This window comes from Bubalus kerabau, chromosome 22 (genome assembly GCF_029407905.1).
Source record: "Bubalus kerabau isolate K-KA32 ecotype Philippines breed swamp buffalo chromosome 22, PCC_UOA_SB_1v2, whole genome shotgun sequence".
Lineage (NCBI taxonomy): Eukaryota > Metazoa > Chordata > Mammalia > Artiodactyla > Bovidae > Bubalus > Bubalus kerabau.
Window position 1 is genome coordinate 23,385,093 of NC_073645.1, and position 16,520 is coordinate 23,401,612.

Below are 16,520 nucleotides of genomic sequence, written 5' to 3' on the forward strand. Positions count from 1 at the left end.
ATGAGAACCTGCTGTACAGCACAGGGAACTGTACAGTCCTCACAGGTTTGTGAGGACCTAAATGGGAAGGAAATCCAAGGCAGAGGGGTATATGTATATGTCTAGCTGATTCATGATGCTGTATAGCAGAAACTAATACAACATTGTAAGCAACTATACTCCAACAAAAATGTAAAAAATACATATTCCTGGGCTCCTCCCCATTCTCAGAATGGGGACCAGAAATATGAATTTTTTAATTAAGTACCTGTGGTGAGTCTTCTAATTAAAGGTTTGGAAAACACTGCCCTTGGCAACAATGAGCAGCTAGTGGAAGAGGGTAAGGCATTCTAACGGAATAGAGGTGTGTGGGTTTTGAAAGTCTGATCTGGAACGTGAAATGTACCCTCTCAGACCCTCAAACCTGGCTACTCCTTGGTCCTTAGGGGCTAAAGCTTGGTTTCTTCCATTGCTGCAGCATAGGGCAAAGGCAGCTACTGTGCCTGGCCAGGGCTCTGCTTCGGAAATCCAAGATTCTGATCATGGATGAGGCCACTGCTGCGGTGGATCTAGAGACAGATCAGCTCATCCAGACGACCATCCAGACTGAGTTCTCCCACTGCACTACCATCACCATTGCCCACCGGCTGCACACCATCATGGACAGTGACAAGTGAGTAAGGAGACAGCCTCATAGCCTGGCTTAACCCTTGGTCAACAGTGATAGCATCAGTTGTGAGATATCTTTACAGAAGGCTTAGTAACCACCAGCATTTTACTGTGAAGAAATAGAGGCTGAGAGATTTCAAGTAATTTGCCCAAAATTATACATCAGGCCGACGGGGTTAAGGGAAGTGTCTTGAAGGTAAAATGGGAAACTGTGTTTAATTATTAGCCCAGTCTGGGCGGTGGAGGCCGAAGGCAGGAGTGGCAGATGTTGATCCGGAGACCTTTCGGACTATATAGGGTCTCAGCTGCTCCCCGGTAAACAGAATCTTTCTGTTCCTTCTATCTCTGACGATTCAAAGTGGGGATAATGTCAGTAATCTTGAAATTAGAATAGACTCCCTTTTTAAATCAACGTGTTGGTGATGGACAGGGAGGCCTGGCGTGCTGCAGTCCATGGAGTCGCCAAGTCGGACACGACTGAGCGACTGAACTGATCCTTAAACAATGTGTATCCTTACAAAAAGAAAAAAGCTTACGTGAATAGACATACTGCATCTATTCCTATACTATTTTGTTCCGTAGTCCACACAGAATCCATCTGTGCCGATGGCTCTGGTTCACCCTCGCTCCTTTGAGCCTGGAATGAATAGACACACTGCTACCGAACTGGCCACCTTACCCTGTGCTCGTGTCCTAGTCCACAGACTCCTCGTCTTGGCCAAGGAGGTTCTTTCTCTGCTCAGATTCCCAGTCAATAACAAAAGTGATGCTAAGGCTGAAACAGCATAAGCTTTATGCGATGGCCAAAGAATGGAGAAGTGGAAATTAGTTGGCAAATCAACTTTCTCAACCCCAAAGAAGACACCAATTACATAGGATAGTTGAGGAAGAAAGGGAAAGAATTGGAAAGAGTGGGAGGAATATTCATGACTTATCTGAGACCAAGGTTGTGGTTTGGAGTCAAACTAATGCAACCACCTTTTTTTTTCAGTCCTTTCTGAGCTTTTCTGGTTGTTGTCATAGCAACTGTCCTTCTCAGGTGCTTGTAGGTATATCATTTAGCATATGCTAATTCAAACCAATCAGCCAGTAAAGGAACTCAACCCTGAATATTCATTGGAAGGACTGATGCTGAAGCTCCAATACTTTGGCCACCTGATGCAAACAGCCAACTCGTTGGGAAAGACTGAGGGCAAAAGAAGTGGGCAGCAGAGGAGGAGATGGTTAGATAGCATTACCAACTCAATGGGCATGAATCTGAGCAAACTCCAGGAGACAGTGAAGGAGGAGGAAGCCTGGCCTGCTGCAGTCAGTCCATCGGCTTCCAAAGAGTTGGACATGACTTAACAACTGAGCAACAATAATATATTACAGTGAGCACATCATGAGACCCAAGGTCTACTGGAAATCAAATCTTTCACCACCTTAGGTCTAGTTGGTTCTAACTAGTTCTTGTTTTTCTCTTTGAAATGTCCTCCTGAAACTTAGATAAGAGCAATTGGTTTCCATTCAGGGGAGGGGCAGGGGTATGATTCTGGGGCAACCACTTTGGTAACAATACCACAACTTTAATAAGTCCTGGTTATTCTTAAAAATGCCAAGGTTTGAGACGCTGCTTTCTAAGCCTTTCTTTTCTGTTTCAGGGTAATGGTCCTAGACAGTGGGAAGATTGTAGAGTATGACAGCCCTGAAGAACTGCTGAAAAACCCTGGCCCCTTTTATTTTATGGCCCAAGAAGCTGGCATTGAAAATACGAACAGTACAACATTCTGAGGGCAAGTCTTGTGGGTTAGAGGACTATTTAGATCATTTCTTATTTTTTGTGAAGCATATCATGCATATAAAAGTGTGTTAAATGTATGTTTTAACAAAGGATCGTAAGTGAGCACCTACATCCTTACTAAGATTAAAAAAAAAAAAATCAGTATTACCAGCAACATCAGAAACACCGTGATGATTCCACTTTGATCATTCCTCCTTGCTACCCACCCACCCTTCTCCAGAGAAACCACCATCTGAATTTTGTGATAATTATTCCTTTGTTTTTCATTTTGGTCTTACCATTTTCCTTAAACATATATCTTTTAAAAAAAACTTAATGTGAATGGCCTGACTCACACTGCATGTATTCTTGCTTCTTTTGTCCAATATTATATTTGAGATTCATCCATGTCCAAGCACGTAGTTAAGCTGCTTCATCCTCACTGCTCTGGAGTACAGCAGTATGTGAAACAGGCCTCAGTTGATCCAGTTTAGGTTGGTCAGCAGTGGGGTGATTTCCAGGGTTTGTTGTTTTTCCTGTTATGAACAGTACTGCTGTGAGCATTCCGGCACACAACTCCTAAGACACGTTTAAGAGTTAGGCAGAACGTATAGCAACGGGAGGTATGCATAGGTTTAAATGCATATAGTAGGTAATGCCAATTTAAAACTCCCTCCTACCCCCCCACAACCTGCTGAGTGTGAATTGGTATCTCCTTGAGGTTTTTAAATGTATATTTCCCTGGCTACTATTGAGGTTTCCATATGTGGTGTCTGCTGGTTCTTGTGCGCAGGGCTTTATCTTCTTGGATGCCTTGTGAACGTTCACCTTAAACTGCTCAATCTCCTTAGCATTTTTTAAAAAACTGAGGTATAGTTGATTTGCAATATTGTGTTAGCATTTTACCCGTGGACACGCTTTGAGGCCTCAGTTGAATCTGAGCTCTCTTAAGAGGAGCTGTGAACGTGTTTGCCTGCCACCTGGGGGCGTTACCCAGAAACAATTTGAGTTAAATACTCCACCAAGAGGTTCCAAACATGGTTGGTGGGACTTCAGACCACAATCCTGTGTGAGAGCCAGCTTGCACAACGGTTGAGGTCTCCAGGAGCCTTGACAACAGACCCTTCTTCCAGGCTTTTTTGTGTCACATTATTTTGGGTTCAACATATTCCTTACCTCCATTTCAGCGATGCAATTTTGGAAGATTTTTATTCATTCATCAATGTAGCCATTTGTTGACTGAGATGCTCAGAGACTTACACTTCCTAAATGAGGGACTTGGACAACTGTGAGGCAGGATTTGGAAGAGACTTGTTTACTACTATTTGCTGTTCCCATCAGCATCACTCTAGCAATGCTCGTTTCCCCACAGCGGCAGTTTTTCTAATACTCATAAAACCGGGGTGGTCATGACAGCACCTGCCGAGCAGCGCCCCCTTCTGGGAAGTCTGGGTTTCAGTTTCAGGGCCTCCAACCTGTGCCTTTTTGTTCCCACGGTACTACGGGTCTTGTCTGCTTTTGCATTTGCTAGCTCTCTGGTACTTGCTTCTCTTTGGCCCTTTCTCCAATGCCTATTTAATGATTCTTTATGTTGTTCTGTTAACCTATGATTTCCGTCTCTTGCCTAACCAAATGGGTAGAACCTTGGAGATAATGCAGTCCAAGTCTTATTCTTCAGCTAAGCACCAGACTGAGAGTGGTTATATGAGATCCACAATCAAAACTTGTTTATGGCAGAAGCAGGACCAGAAACCAAACTCCTGATTTGCTCTAATGATTCCTTTTTCTCGTATAACGGGAGAGGGTTTTTCATCTACCTTCTGTGGATGCACATACAAGAGAGGGGAAGTGGACTTTTTTCTCAGTCATGCTGACTCAGACTCAGTGAAGGTGGTGGGAACCGGAGCGGCCTGGATCCAAACCTTTGGTGACGACTCCTCCCCTCCAAATCTTCTGTTAGCCTAGGACTCTGCCACCCAGCCCGCGCTCTGGACCCACTTTCCATGGCCGCTCTTGCCTCCTTGCCTCCTCAAGTCCTCTTTCTCGCTTGTCCGTGAAGCATGAAGTCCCTGCTTTTGTCCTTGACCCGCCTCCCCCAGTTCCTCTATTTTCTCTGTAATTGACTTCATACTCTGTGGTTTCAACTTCTATGCATATGATTCTCATTTCTAGCCTCTTTTGCTCCAGCGTTGAGATTCATGTATTCCACTGCCTCTGGCATTATCGCCTGGCTATCCTTCAGGCGTCTGGCAGGCAGATCACCCTGCTCTGGCAGAGCCTCTGCTTCCTCTGTGCTAACTCCAGTGGTGACGCCGCCGTCCACTCGGCCCCACAAGATGAAAACCTGTGTATCGCCCTCAGCTTTTCCCTCCTGATCAGCCAGCCACCAAGTCCTTCCAGGTGCGCCCCTGTTGCTCTTGCCATGGCTCAGATTCTCCTCGCTGCCCTCCTGGGCTAAGGGCATGGGCATCCTGGCCTCCAGGACTGTTTTCCTCACATCCACCCACCACAGCTACCAGAGTGATCTATTATGAAGAACGAGCCAGGTTACTCCTCTGCTTAAACCCTTCATTCAATAGCAACCAGAATAAAGTTAAAATCCCCTAGCATGGAATAACAAAGCTAACATCCAATCCAATCTCATGTTAAGCTCTAGTGACATTAAAACACTTTTAGGATCCGTTCGCACCCCCCCCCCCACCCCCATACACACACACACACTGACTCTAGCCTTTTCCTTTTCTATCCTCTCTGCTTGGAATCCCATGATTACCTCTGACTCACTAAGACTCAGTAAGAAGTCATCTCCTGAGAGCCTTCCCTGATTCCCTCTCCGCTCAACCCCCAGGCTAGCTTCAGCACTGCAGTGGATTTTCAATCTGTGGGGCAGCTCTGCATCTGAAAGTCAGTTCTCCATGGGCTCCTCCAACTTAAGATCCCAGGTGGGAGCCTAGGGTGCGGCCCTGTGAAGAGGTTGCACCAATCTGATACACCTGTGCCAGACGTTGATTCAGGTGCTGGAGACACAGGGCGGGGGACTCGCTCCTGCCAGTCACTGTCGTCATCCAGGGGTAGCTGGGGACTGCAGCTGGGCGCAGTGACGCTGTGCGATAGCGAGCGTCGTTCCTGGCTTCGAAGATTCAAATTGGCTACGTACTATCATTTGAAAACTTCCTTTCTGCTTTAGTTAACTAGTTGGGGGGCTGTTGTTTACAACTAAATAATGCTCCCCAGCACACTTAATTTGCTTTTACTGAACTTATTATTTTGTTAGATAATTTTCTGTTTGCATTTCTCTACTAAGCTGTGAGCCTCTTGAAAACAAACAATTTCTTACTGTTTTGTATGTATCTTCAGTGCCTGGAATATAGTAGGTCCTCACTTTTTTTTTTTGGAAAATCAAAAAATTATAAAATTTTCAAAAAAATCTTGATAAAAATATAGCAACAGGGTTGATGCACACTGGTGGACTTTAAAAATTAGCAAATGATATTACACAAACACTGATGATCCCGAAACTGCTACAATTTAGATTTAGTTAGCAAAATCCATATTCAACTATCAGTGTGGATTTATGTTTTCCACATAGATGAGATACTAAACTGGCTTTTGGAAAGGTTTCATAGTGTTTGAAGACTAGACAAAACTTGTAAAAATGCAGGAAAGAATTGGGTTGTACGAACACTCCATTTTCATACTATTCCTTTTTACTTTGTATGCAAGTAATTCATTATGCTATAGAATTTAACTGTTTCAGTATAAAAAGCAACTGCTTAGGAAAGTAGTAGAAAAAAGGGGAAAAAAAGAAAAGAGTATACAGTATTTCTTTCAAGAGTACTTTGGTTCTCACTGAATGAAGAATAGTTTTCCTTTCAACTCTAACAGTCAAGCCCTTGGTTGACTCACTGGTAGTGTCCTGAATGGACAGTCACCTTGGTCCTCGCCAGGACAGCCCTCTGGCCATTCTGCCTGATGACTGCTGATTTCAGATCCACTTGTCCTGTGGATGTCCAGTTCCACCGGAGCAGCAGTCTTTGGAACATTTATTTGTTGCTCAAGTCCACAGCCACTTGTTGCTCTTTGGGGAACAACCTTGTTGGTATCCATCTATAAAGACTGTCAAGGTATTTTCTGGTTGCACCCCTGGTGCTTGGTGCTAACACCCTTGACTGCTGGCTCCTTCGTTAGCTGGCACCCAGCCACAGGTCACTGTGATCTGGTTTGTCAGGGTTTACATTCTGGCATCATAAAGATGCCTCCTTGTTCCATAAACATCTGCTGGGCTGATGCATCTATTAGTTCCAATCTGTGAACAATTCCACTTTGGCTAGCTTTTCATTTTCCTTCATTAAAACGTCTCAAGTTTTCTGCATACTTGGCTTTAGTGTTAATGGGTTGAACAGAATCCTTTTGTTTTATTGGAACCTAGAGTTAGGGGTATGGCACAAGGGCCAAATTAGGCCTGCTATTTTTATAAATAAAGTTTTTGCAACACAACCATGCTTGTTTCTGTATTTTCTATACCTGCTTTGACAATGAAGTTGTGAGACTCTCTGGCCTAAAAAGCCTGAAGTACTTACTATCTGGCCTTTTATGGAAAAGGTTTGCAAATTCCTGCTCTAGAATCAACAGTGTAGTCTGGACTGGATCGTGTTTCCATTCTCAGATAGTTTGCCTCAAAAATGTCATGTGGCTCCATACCTGCAGCAGATAGAATGGTCCCCAAAGATGTCCATGACTGCATCTTCAAAACCTCAAGGATTTACCTTACACAACTAAAGGGACCTCACAGATGTGATTAAGGATAATAAGATGGCAGATTGTCCGGTGAGCCCAGTGTTATTACAAGGATCCTTGTAAGAGAATGAAGATGATGTGATGACAGGAACAGAGACATTGGAAGATGCTGTGCCACTGGCTTTGAAGATGGAGAAAAAGACCATAAGAAACCAAGAAACATAGGTCGTTTCTAGAAGTTGGAAAAAGGCAAGAAAACAGATTTCCCCCTGAAGACTCCATAAATAATGAGCCCTACCAACCTTGACTTTGGCCCAATGAAACTGATTTCAAATTTCTGACCTCCAGAACCGACAATAAATTTGTTGTTTTATACTCCTAAGTAGTGGTAATTTGCTAAAGCAGCAATATGAAGCTAATACAATATCATAAGTCCAAGTAGCTCTGATGAAATTGCTAATATTCTATAACTGAAGTCAGTTTAATAATTCATTGACCTTCACTGAATCCCACTGTAGTGTGAATTTGTAGAGGATTATGTCATCTTTAAAGTCCATCGAGGGACTTCCCTGGTGGTCCAAGGAACTGGTCCCTTGGTGAAGATTCCGTGTTCCCAATACACGGGGCCTGAATTCAATTCCTGGTCGGCGAGCTAAACCCCACACACCGCAACTAAGAGTTTGCATGCTGTAACTAAAAACCCCACGTGTCACAAAGAAGATCAAAGATCCCATGTGCCACAACTGAGACCCGGCGCAAATGTACATTAAAAAAAAAAAAAAGCTACCTTTTAAAGCCCAGCTGGAAGTGGGTATTGAATTCAATGCTCATGGCTCTCACCCCTTCTATCAAATTGCAAAGATCTTATTCAGCTTAATCCTATTTGGAGGTAAAATTGTGATCTCACCTGAGAGGATGCAGGAAGGTCCTTTTTTTCAAGGATCACGGTGATGCCAACGACAGGAGGCGACCATGAGAGATCAGGGATCTTTCAGCTTTGCTGATCCTGGACCTGGGGAAAGGCTGCCATGGGGAAGGATTAGAGCTCAACTCCTCTTGGGGTCCCAAGGGACACCCAGACAGGCAGATAGCCCTTGTGACACAGCCCTGCTGATTCTGTAGACCCCCGGCAAGCCTGCTTGCTCCCAAAAAATGTTCCTGAGTGGAGACACTGCTTGCTCCTGCCACTACCTCCTTACCTCTGGGAAAGCACTGCTCCTTCAGGTCACCTGTGAGTGGTGGTAAGGAACAGATACTCCTCGGCAGCTTGCAAGGGTGGCAATCTGTTGTAGGAAACTCCCATACTGATACACACAAAGCACTGCTGTGGATCTCCCTGACAACCACAGTGGGCTGAGTGAAAGGAAACAACGCAAACTAGAGATTGGAGAGACGAGCCCTGCTCTGTGGTACTGAGCCGTCTTGTCTTACCCAGCCCAGGCGAAATGTGAGAGCTTAATCAGTACGTAATAGATGGGAGAGTTTAAAATCCTGTGAGTTGGGCTTCCCTGGTGGTTCAGTGGTTAAGAATCCACCTGCCAAAGTGGGAGACATGGGTTCGATCCCTGATCCAGGATGATCCCACATGCCGAGGAGCAAAGCCCATGCCCAACTATTGAACCTGTGCTCTGGAGCCTGGGAGCTGCAACCTAGAGTCCGTGCTCCATAACGAGAAGCCATTGCAATGAGAAGCCCACACACCCCAACTAGAGAGTAGCCCCTACTTGCCTCAACTATAGAAAAGCCCATGCAGCAACAAGGACCCAGAACAGCCAAAAATAACTAAAAAAAAAAAAAAAAAAATCCTGTGAGTTGTAATGACAAGAGATGATTTAGGAGTAAGTTATATGATCCTCAAGGTTTCTCAGTCCTTAGGGCTAAGGTTCTGCAAGTGAAACACAATTCAGAGCACAACTGTGTTCTTTTAGAGCTTGTTTGTGCTTCTGACCCTGAAACAGAATGGACAGAGTTCCAACTTCACAGTTAATTAAAAGAGTGAAACAAAATTCAACCTTTATTAAAACCATGTAATTCTAGAGCTCACAGTTCACAAAAATTTGCAGAATCATCTTATTTGTTCTCACAATACTCTTGAGAGGGCGATACAAAATCTATACACTTTAGGTGACAGAAGATTCCCACTATCACTCCCTGTTCTCCGAGGATACTTGGGAGAAAGCATCACTGAAGAGCTGCCTCCAGGAAGGAAAGGGAGCACATTCATGACAGGAAGCAAGCAGGCAAACCGGATATGGAAATTTCTGTTGTGTCAGAAACATATGACACCCTTTCCTTCCTGGGTTTTTTTTTTTTTTTTGTAATTCCTACTCTTCCAACGGTAGGCTTCCCTGGTGGCTCAGATGGTTAAGAACCTGCCTGCAATGCAGACCTGGGTTCGATATCTGGGTCAGGAAGATCCCCTGGAGAAGGGGATGGCAACCCACTCCTGTATTTGATACCTGGAGAATTCCATAGACAGAGCATACTGGTGTGCTACAGTCTACGGGGTCGCAAAGTCAGCCATGACTGGACGACTAATACACACTTTTCCAATAGTGAAGTGAAGTTGCTCAGTTGTGTCCAACTCTTGGTGACCCCATGGACTATAAGGCTCTATAGTCCTATGCAATCCTATAAGACTATGCGACCCTATAAGGCTCCTCTGTCCATGGAATTTTCCTTCCCTTGTGGCTCAGCTGGTAAAGAATCCGCCTGCAATGTGGGAGACATGGGTTTGATCCCTGGGTTGGGAAGATCCCCTGGAGAAGGGAAAGGCTACCTACTCCTGTATTCTGGCCTGGAGAATTCCAGGGACTGTACAGTCCATGGGGTCGCAAAGAGTCAGACACGATGGAGTGCCTTTCCAATAGTAGCAAGTTCTATTTTAAAAAAAACAGCCTACACAGGTGCTTCTCAAGTTTAACGTGCATACAAATCACCTGCAGCCCTGACTCAGTAAGGTTAGGGTGGGGCCTGCATTTCCAGTGAGCTCCCAGGTTACACAGGTGGTGATGCTGCTGGTCTGAAGACCACACTTAGGCAAGACCTAGCAGCCACTACGGAGAACAGTATGGAGGTTCCTGAAACAAACTAAAAAATAGGGGGAAATGTGCAGGATCTCTACCTGAGGGAACGCACAGGACGGTAGGCTGGCAAGGGAGCACAGCCCAGCCTGCTCTAGGAGGAGCATCCAGTAGCCTCTCCCAGCCTGACCAAGCCCCGCTGACGATGGACACGGGGGAAGAGGACGATAAGCGAGCCTGGCTACAGTTCCAGCAGGTGGAGCCCTTGGTCTCCCGGTGCAGCAGCAGCAGCGGCTGCTCACACTGTGTGCGACCTCCAGGAGAGCCCTGGCAAGGTGGGGGGCAGCCTGAGCCAGCAAGGACAGGAGCCTGCTGAGCGGGGAAGAGACGCGCAGCTGCCCTTCTGAGCAGAACCCAGAGAACTTCCTGGCATCTTCATCAGCCATGGACTGAAAACTCACTAAGGACACCTACCTTGCCTGGTGTGCACTGCCCAGGCACAGGCAGCTCAGCTTGCAGCCTGGCCAGCACCTCATCCTACTTACAGTACATGCAGTAAACGGAGAACCCAGGCCTTGCAGCCCTGCTCTGCCATTTGCTAGCTGTGTGGTCTAGAGCTACTTGCTTAACCTTCCTTCAACTTCCATTTGCCATCTTCAAAACAAACAGTGATACACAAAAAAAAACAAACAAAAAAAACCCCTAAAAATTGGGCTTTCATATGACCCAGCAATCCCATTTCTGGGCATATGTATCTGCAAAACACAAAAACTCTTCATTCAAAGAGATACATGCACCCCAATGTTCACAGCAGCACTATTTACAAAACAGTGAAGACCTGGTAACCAGTGTCCATCAACAGATGAATGGGTCAAGATATGGTGCATATATACAACAGAATGCTCCTCAGCCACAAAAACAGAATGAAATAAAGCCATTTGCAGCAACACAGATGGACCTAGAGAATATCATATTAAGTCAGAAAAAGATGAACATCATACCGTATCACTTGTATGTGGAAACTAAAAAAAATGATAAAAATAAACTTATTTACAAAACAGAAATAGACTCACAGACATAGAAAATAATTTATGGTCTACCAAAGGGGAGGGGGGAGAGATAAATTGGGAATTTGGAATTAACAGATACACATCACTATATATAAAACAGATAAACAGGGACATACTGTATTAGCACAGAGAACGAAAGTCAACGTCTTGTAATGACCTATAGTAGAAAAAAGTCTGATACATATATAACTGAATCATTTTTCTGTATGCCTGAAATACTGTACATCAACTACATTTCAATAGAAAAATAAAGACCTAGCAGACATGTTAATGTTTAAACAATACTTATCTTCTCATAAACTTGCTCCCATCTCAATGATCTCCCCTTTGTTAAGGATTCCATCATTTCTCTAATTTCGTATCTTTATAGGATGCTGCTTTTTCCCATTCACAAGCAATCTGAAATCCAAGCTAGTTAGCTTTTCTTAAATTAGATTTTTCTGACCTTTGATCTGTCCTCCCCTCAAATCGTCCCGCTATCATTAAGCTTTCCTATAAACAGACAATCTGCTTAGGAAGCTTAGCGAACAAGGAGTTTCTCATCAAATCTGAATTCCTTGACTTGGACCTTGGGGCTCTCTATCGTTTGCTTTGTGCCAGGCAGTGTCCCAGCACTGTCCATGTATTAACTCATCCCACCCTTACCACAACCCCAGGAGGCAGATAACAAGTATTATCTCTATGTTAGATAAGGAAGCTGAAGCCCAGGTTGGGAAGTTGCCAAGGTCACAATGCACTTGAGTATCAGTCTGGTTCAGAACAAGGTGGAAAGGCTCAGCCTGACCCAAGTTTAGATTCAGGCTCCATCAAAAACTTGATGTAAGACTTGGGCAGGTCACAATGTCACTGGACCCCATCTTCCTTCTTCGTAATATAAGAGTTAGCCTTGCTGGCCTGTAAGCTTTTTCTCGAGTCTACCTTTCACCACGTTTTCTATTCCTTAACAGTCTCAGGCGACTGCTTCATCGGCACCACCTTGGCCAGTGCTCCTGCTCCTTCTCCCCTCCCCGCCCGCGCCCCCCCCCCGCCCCCAACCTGGCTTGAGCTGCCGTCTGACTGTTAGTCCAGCATTAGTGCATCAGCTTCCATATCTGTGATGGCTGGAGACACTTACCTCTTAGAATTCCCAGCTCTTCTGTTTTGCTAGGATTTTACTGCACGAAATGGCTTAAAATGCAGCATGGACATATTTTAAGTAGAGTGTTTCTGCTGAAATCATATTTGCAAAGGAATTCCTGACCTGAGTTTCTTCACTTAGCCTCTGGCATTTCTTGAAATCTAAGTATCAATGAATCATCAAGAAGGTACCCCCAGAAACATGAGAAGGTTCAAGCTAAACCGGGAAGAAAGTCAAGAAAACATACTTATGGCCCTTAAAATGCTTTTATTTATAAAATAACTACTTAAATATAAACATCTCTAAACACTATTCACGAGAGACTCTTGCGTTGCTGCCTTCTGATTGACCAGCAGACCCCGGGGTGGCCAAGGATCCCCCAGGTGTCTCCTGACTCATCAAGACTTTAAGGTGAAGGTGCATTTAGAGAAGCAAGGGCTGTAAGCTGTTCTTCATGCCCTTTCTTGCAAGACAAAATTCATGATTTCCTGTTCCAAGGCAGGCTTTCAATCTGGGGCAGACCTTAAGAATAAGAGCCCTGCTCACATACAAACTTCAGGGGGGATCTTAGTGTTAGGATCAGTAAACATCTTCCTGAGGTGGAGGAGGTACAATCAGGCACTTTAGATTCTGTTTGGCTTAGACCATGGTCTCTGAAGCAGGGGGGCTGATGAAACAGAAAATGCTTATTTCCAAGTCTAGGATAAGCTACTTCTGGACTGTTTACCCAGATTCAAATGAGATAAATGTGCGTTACGTTCTCTTCATCTGTGGACAGTAGTGTGGAGGAAGGGGAGAGGCATCCAGTCTCCCTCTGGGCTTGACTGGCTTCAGCCCATTGCAGAATGAATCCCCTGCAGGGAACAGTGGGAGCGCCGATCCCATTCTCCCAAGAAAGTCTATCAGCTATTGATTGAGCTTCAGGAAAGAAGCCAGGAAACATTATCGTATATAGACCATATAGAGATGGTGTCAGCAAGGTGTGGAGAATAGCACCTAATGGGAAGAGAACCTTTCATATGAAGGTTCAGGGGAAAGGAAGATTCTAAACATTTTTTAAAAGGAGAAAGAAGTACTAGGTTGGCCAGAAAGTTCGTCTGGGATTTTCCATTAGATCTTGCAGAAAAACCCAAATGAACGTTTTTAGCTGACTCAATAGTTGAATTTTGCCCAATCTAGAAATGTGGTGAAATAAATAAGAAAAAGATTACAGATGGCAGTGTTTTAGGGATGTTTAGAAATAAGGGGTGTGTGTGCAAAAATGTGCCAGACACTGAGGTTTTAAAACACCAGATTTGGTACAATGTTGACAAACTTCTTGCCACATGCAGAGGCGCAGCCTGAAAGGGCTCCCAGAGAATTCATCCAAGTTGGTTTCCGGTCAGTTGATCATGGAGCATGGGGCCACCCCACTCAATATGGCACAACCAACATCAACTTCTTCTAATGCTATAGCACAGCTTCTAGCATATATTGGATACTGGTCTTCTGATTAGAAATTTCTCATTTCCAAAGGCTGACCCCAGGACTTGCTTCTCTTTTCATGGTCACTGAATCACTTGTTAAGCACCCGGGTCCATTTCAAATTCTAGAGATTCTAGTGAGCATCAAGGCTGACAACCCAATCGAAGAGAACAAGACTTATGCCTCACTGTGCCACGGTTAAGCAATGTGGCAGGGCTAGTGTCCCAGGAGCAGGAGCCCTCTTGGCGGATACCAGAACCCTTCAGCAGAAGGAAGTGAAGGCAGCAAGGTTGAGTGGGAAGCAGAACAGGCTCAGGTGTACTCAGCTTTGCGGATATAATTGGATGGAACGTAACCCTTTTTCCCATTGACTTCAGCTAACCACCATTCTGTATTTCCTGTAACATCTTTAAATTCTAGGATCTTGAGTCTCTGGTTGGCTGACACACTCAGCTCATTTGGGTTCCGTGCCTTGAAGGTATAGACAGCAAAATAGACCTGTGAGAGGGAGAGAAAGTGAGTTAGGAAATGGGAAACATCTGAGAGCAAAGCTACCCAACAGAACTTCCCAGGGTGATGGGTACTGTCTGGATCTGGACCATCCAATATGGCAGCCCCTAGACACATGGCCACTGAGCACTTGAAATAACAGCTAGTGAGATGAAAGAACTTAATTTTAAATTTAACTTTACCTAACTTAAATAGCTATATATGGCTGATGGCTACCATAATGAATAGGACAGCTTTAAAGAAAACCAAAATTCACTTAACTCTTTCAGAGTTGCCTTAAAAAGGGAAAAAAGCTTCAGTCAGTATGGAAGATGGATGAGACATGAGGATGCTCTTTCATACTAACACAGAAATTCTGTATTTAAAAATCTTTACAAAACAACAAAAAAACCACATCTAATCCCAAAGAAAGAAAGGATGCTCACGAGGTGCCCATAACAGGGCTAGCATGCAAAGCGAGGGTGTGGTCAGTGATCAGGAGGAGGAATCATGAGGCCCGCAGGGGCAGAGAGATGAACACACACCCAAGGGTGCTCAAGGACTGGAGCTGGTGAGGCTAGAACTGAGATCCTTGCACAAAGTCAGAATCTCAGAAAGGGCCACTTCCTGGTCCATTTCCACCAGCCCGCTGGTGGGTCCAGAGCTGGGATGTGTGTCCTGGGCTTGTCAGAGCCACAGAGAGCTCACCGACAAAGGTAAGACACACTTGGAGACTCATTGCTGCAAGTGAGCTGAGGGATTCCTCAGCTGTGGATGTGAAAGTGGCTTTAAAATATGCAGGTTTAAAATGTTTATGATACAAAGGGGCCATTACAAAAAGAACAGGAAAAGCTGAAACAGAATCAGAATTCTATTCCTGAATTCTAGAAATTTAGTTACTTGAATGAGAAACTAAGTAGATGAGTTAAACAGCAGACTTTATACCAATGGAAGAATCAGTGCACTGGAAGAGTGTGAAAAGCTTCATGGTAACACCCGGTAAATGCTCCACAAAACTATAGCCTGTGAAGTCAGCCACCGAAGGTCCAGAAGGGTGGAGCTGCCCACTCTCACAGCAGTGAGCTTCTGGAAATCCTTTATGGATTTATCTGTGGGCCCATTTCCAGGGTCAGCCCCCCAGGCCGGGTCAGGCCTCGCCCACTCCTGAGAGCTCATCCCCTGCATCCACACGCCGCGCAGTAACCATGGAAACCGGGCACACTCACCTGGTTGCCTTCCGCCTCGCTACTCTCTGGCTGTTCATGTCTGTCCTCCAGAGACAGTGCTGTTCTTGCGCCTGCTTTTACGAGGTCTCGACCCTGCCCGTTACGCCCTGACATGGATGAACCAGCCATTTCTGGATGCCTGGGGTTTCGGGAGTTCCTCAGGGTAGGGGCAGGCTGGTGAAGGTCTCTGACCGCATCGCCCGAGTCCCAAAGCCTGTGCTGGGAGGGGGAGTCTGGGTCCGAGGGGCATCTGGAAGGACTGCCCTCTGAGTTCAAGGATGTGCTGAGAGTTCCTTGGTCAAATTCTGTCTGGGAAGATGCATCTGGAGGCTGTTTCTGGCAAGGCCCTGAGCTAAAGGACACAGCCATGCTGCTGGGGTTGAAGGTCAAGGTGCCGCCGCTGTTCTGCCGCCGAGGGAACCGGGGGGAGGAGCTGCCGTGCTCCGACTCGGTGGAGGAGTGGCTGCCCACGGAGGCGTCGGAGTGGCTGCGGCGCGCGTTGTAGGGCTTCAGGAAGGAGCTGTACACAAAGCCCTTGGTGACTGCGGGGAGGAAAAACAAACACCAAGAGCTTTTCGTGGGAGGAGCCGGGAGGAAATCAACAGAGGACAAACTATGGCTTACGGTCAATACTGAGAGGGAATAAGATGTCGGGAGACAAAGAGAAGACACCATCCCATCCCAGGGCGCAAGGCGGATGGCAGAGACGAGACGCTGTGGCTGTTGGTCCAACAGGTGAGTGACAAGGAGCTTTGCTGAGAATTGAGAGACAGTAACAAAAATGACCACATGCCTGATCATGAGCAGATGAAGACATTTTAACAAGGGAGCCAAACCGTGGGAGCAAAGGCTAAGGGGAAGACTTCACTAAGGATGTGTTCAAGTCCATAGAGTGTGGTTAAAAGGGATTTAAAAGCCATCCTCAGCTGACAGAGCCCCTCCCATATGCCTCCCTGCCCTCTCCACCCCTGGTTTAGGAATGTG

The 16,520-nt window shown here is 45.5% G+C and overlaps 2 protein-coding genes across 24 annotated transcripts in view; one reads left to right on the forward strand and one right to left on the reverse strand.

The window, feature by feature from the left end:
- The window catches only part of ABCC2 (ATP binding cassette subfamily C member 2), an 80,061-nt gene extending 77,294 nt beyond the window's left edge, over positions 1 to 2,767 (forward strand). For all 21 annotated transcript variants that reach the window (XM_055560868.1, XM_055560869.1, XM_055560860.1 and 18 more), the window contains 2 exons: positions 458 to 652; positions 2,292 to 2,767. In XM_055560868.1, the coding sequence (XP_055416843.1) occupies positions 458 to 652; positions 2,292 to 2,421 (325 nt within the window). In that variant the 3' untranslated portion in view covers positions 2,422 to 2,767. The remainder of the gene's footprint in view (positions 1 to 457; positions 653 to 2,291) is intronic.
- Positions 2,768 to 12,604: 9,837 nt separating this feature from the next.
- Positions 12,605 to 16,520, reverse strand: part of DNMBP (dynamin binding protein) — a 118,798-nt gene continuing 114,882 nt past the window's right edge. For all 3 annotated transcript variants that reach the window (XM_055560982.1, XM_055560983.1, XM_055560984.1), the window contains 2 exons: positions 15,537 to 16,078; positions 12,605 to 14,319 (listed from right to left, as the gene is read on the reverse strand). In XM_055560982.1, coding sequence (XP_055416957.1) covers positions 14,134 to 14,319; positions 15,537 to 16,078 — 728 coding nt within the window. In that variant the 3' untranslated portion in view covers positions 12,605 to 14,133. The remainder of the gene's footprint in view (positions 14,320 to 15,536; positions 16,079 to 16,520) is intronic.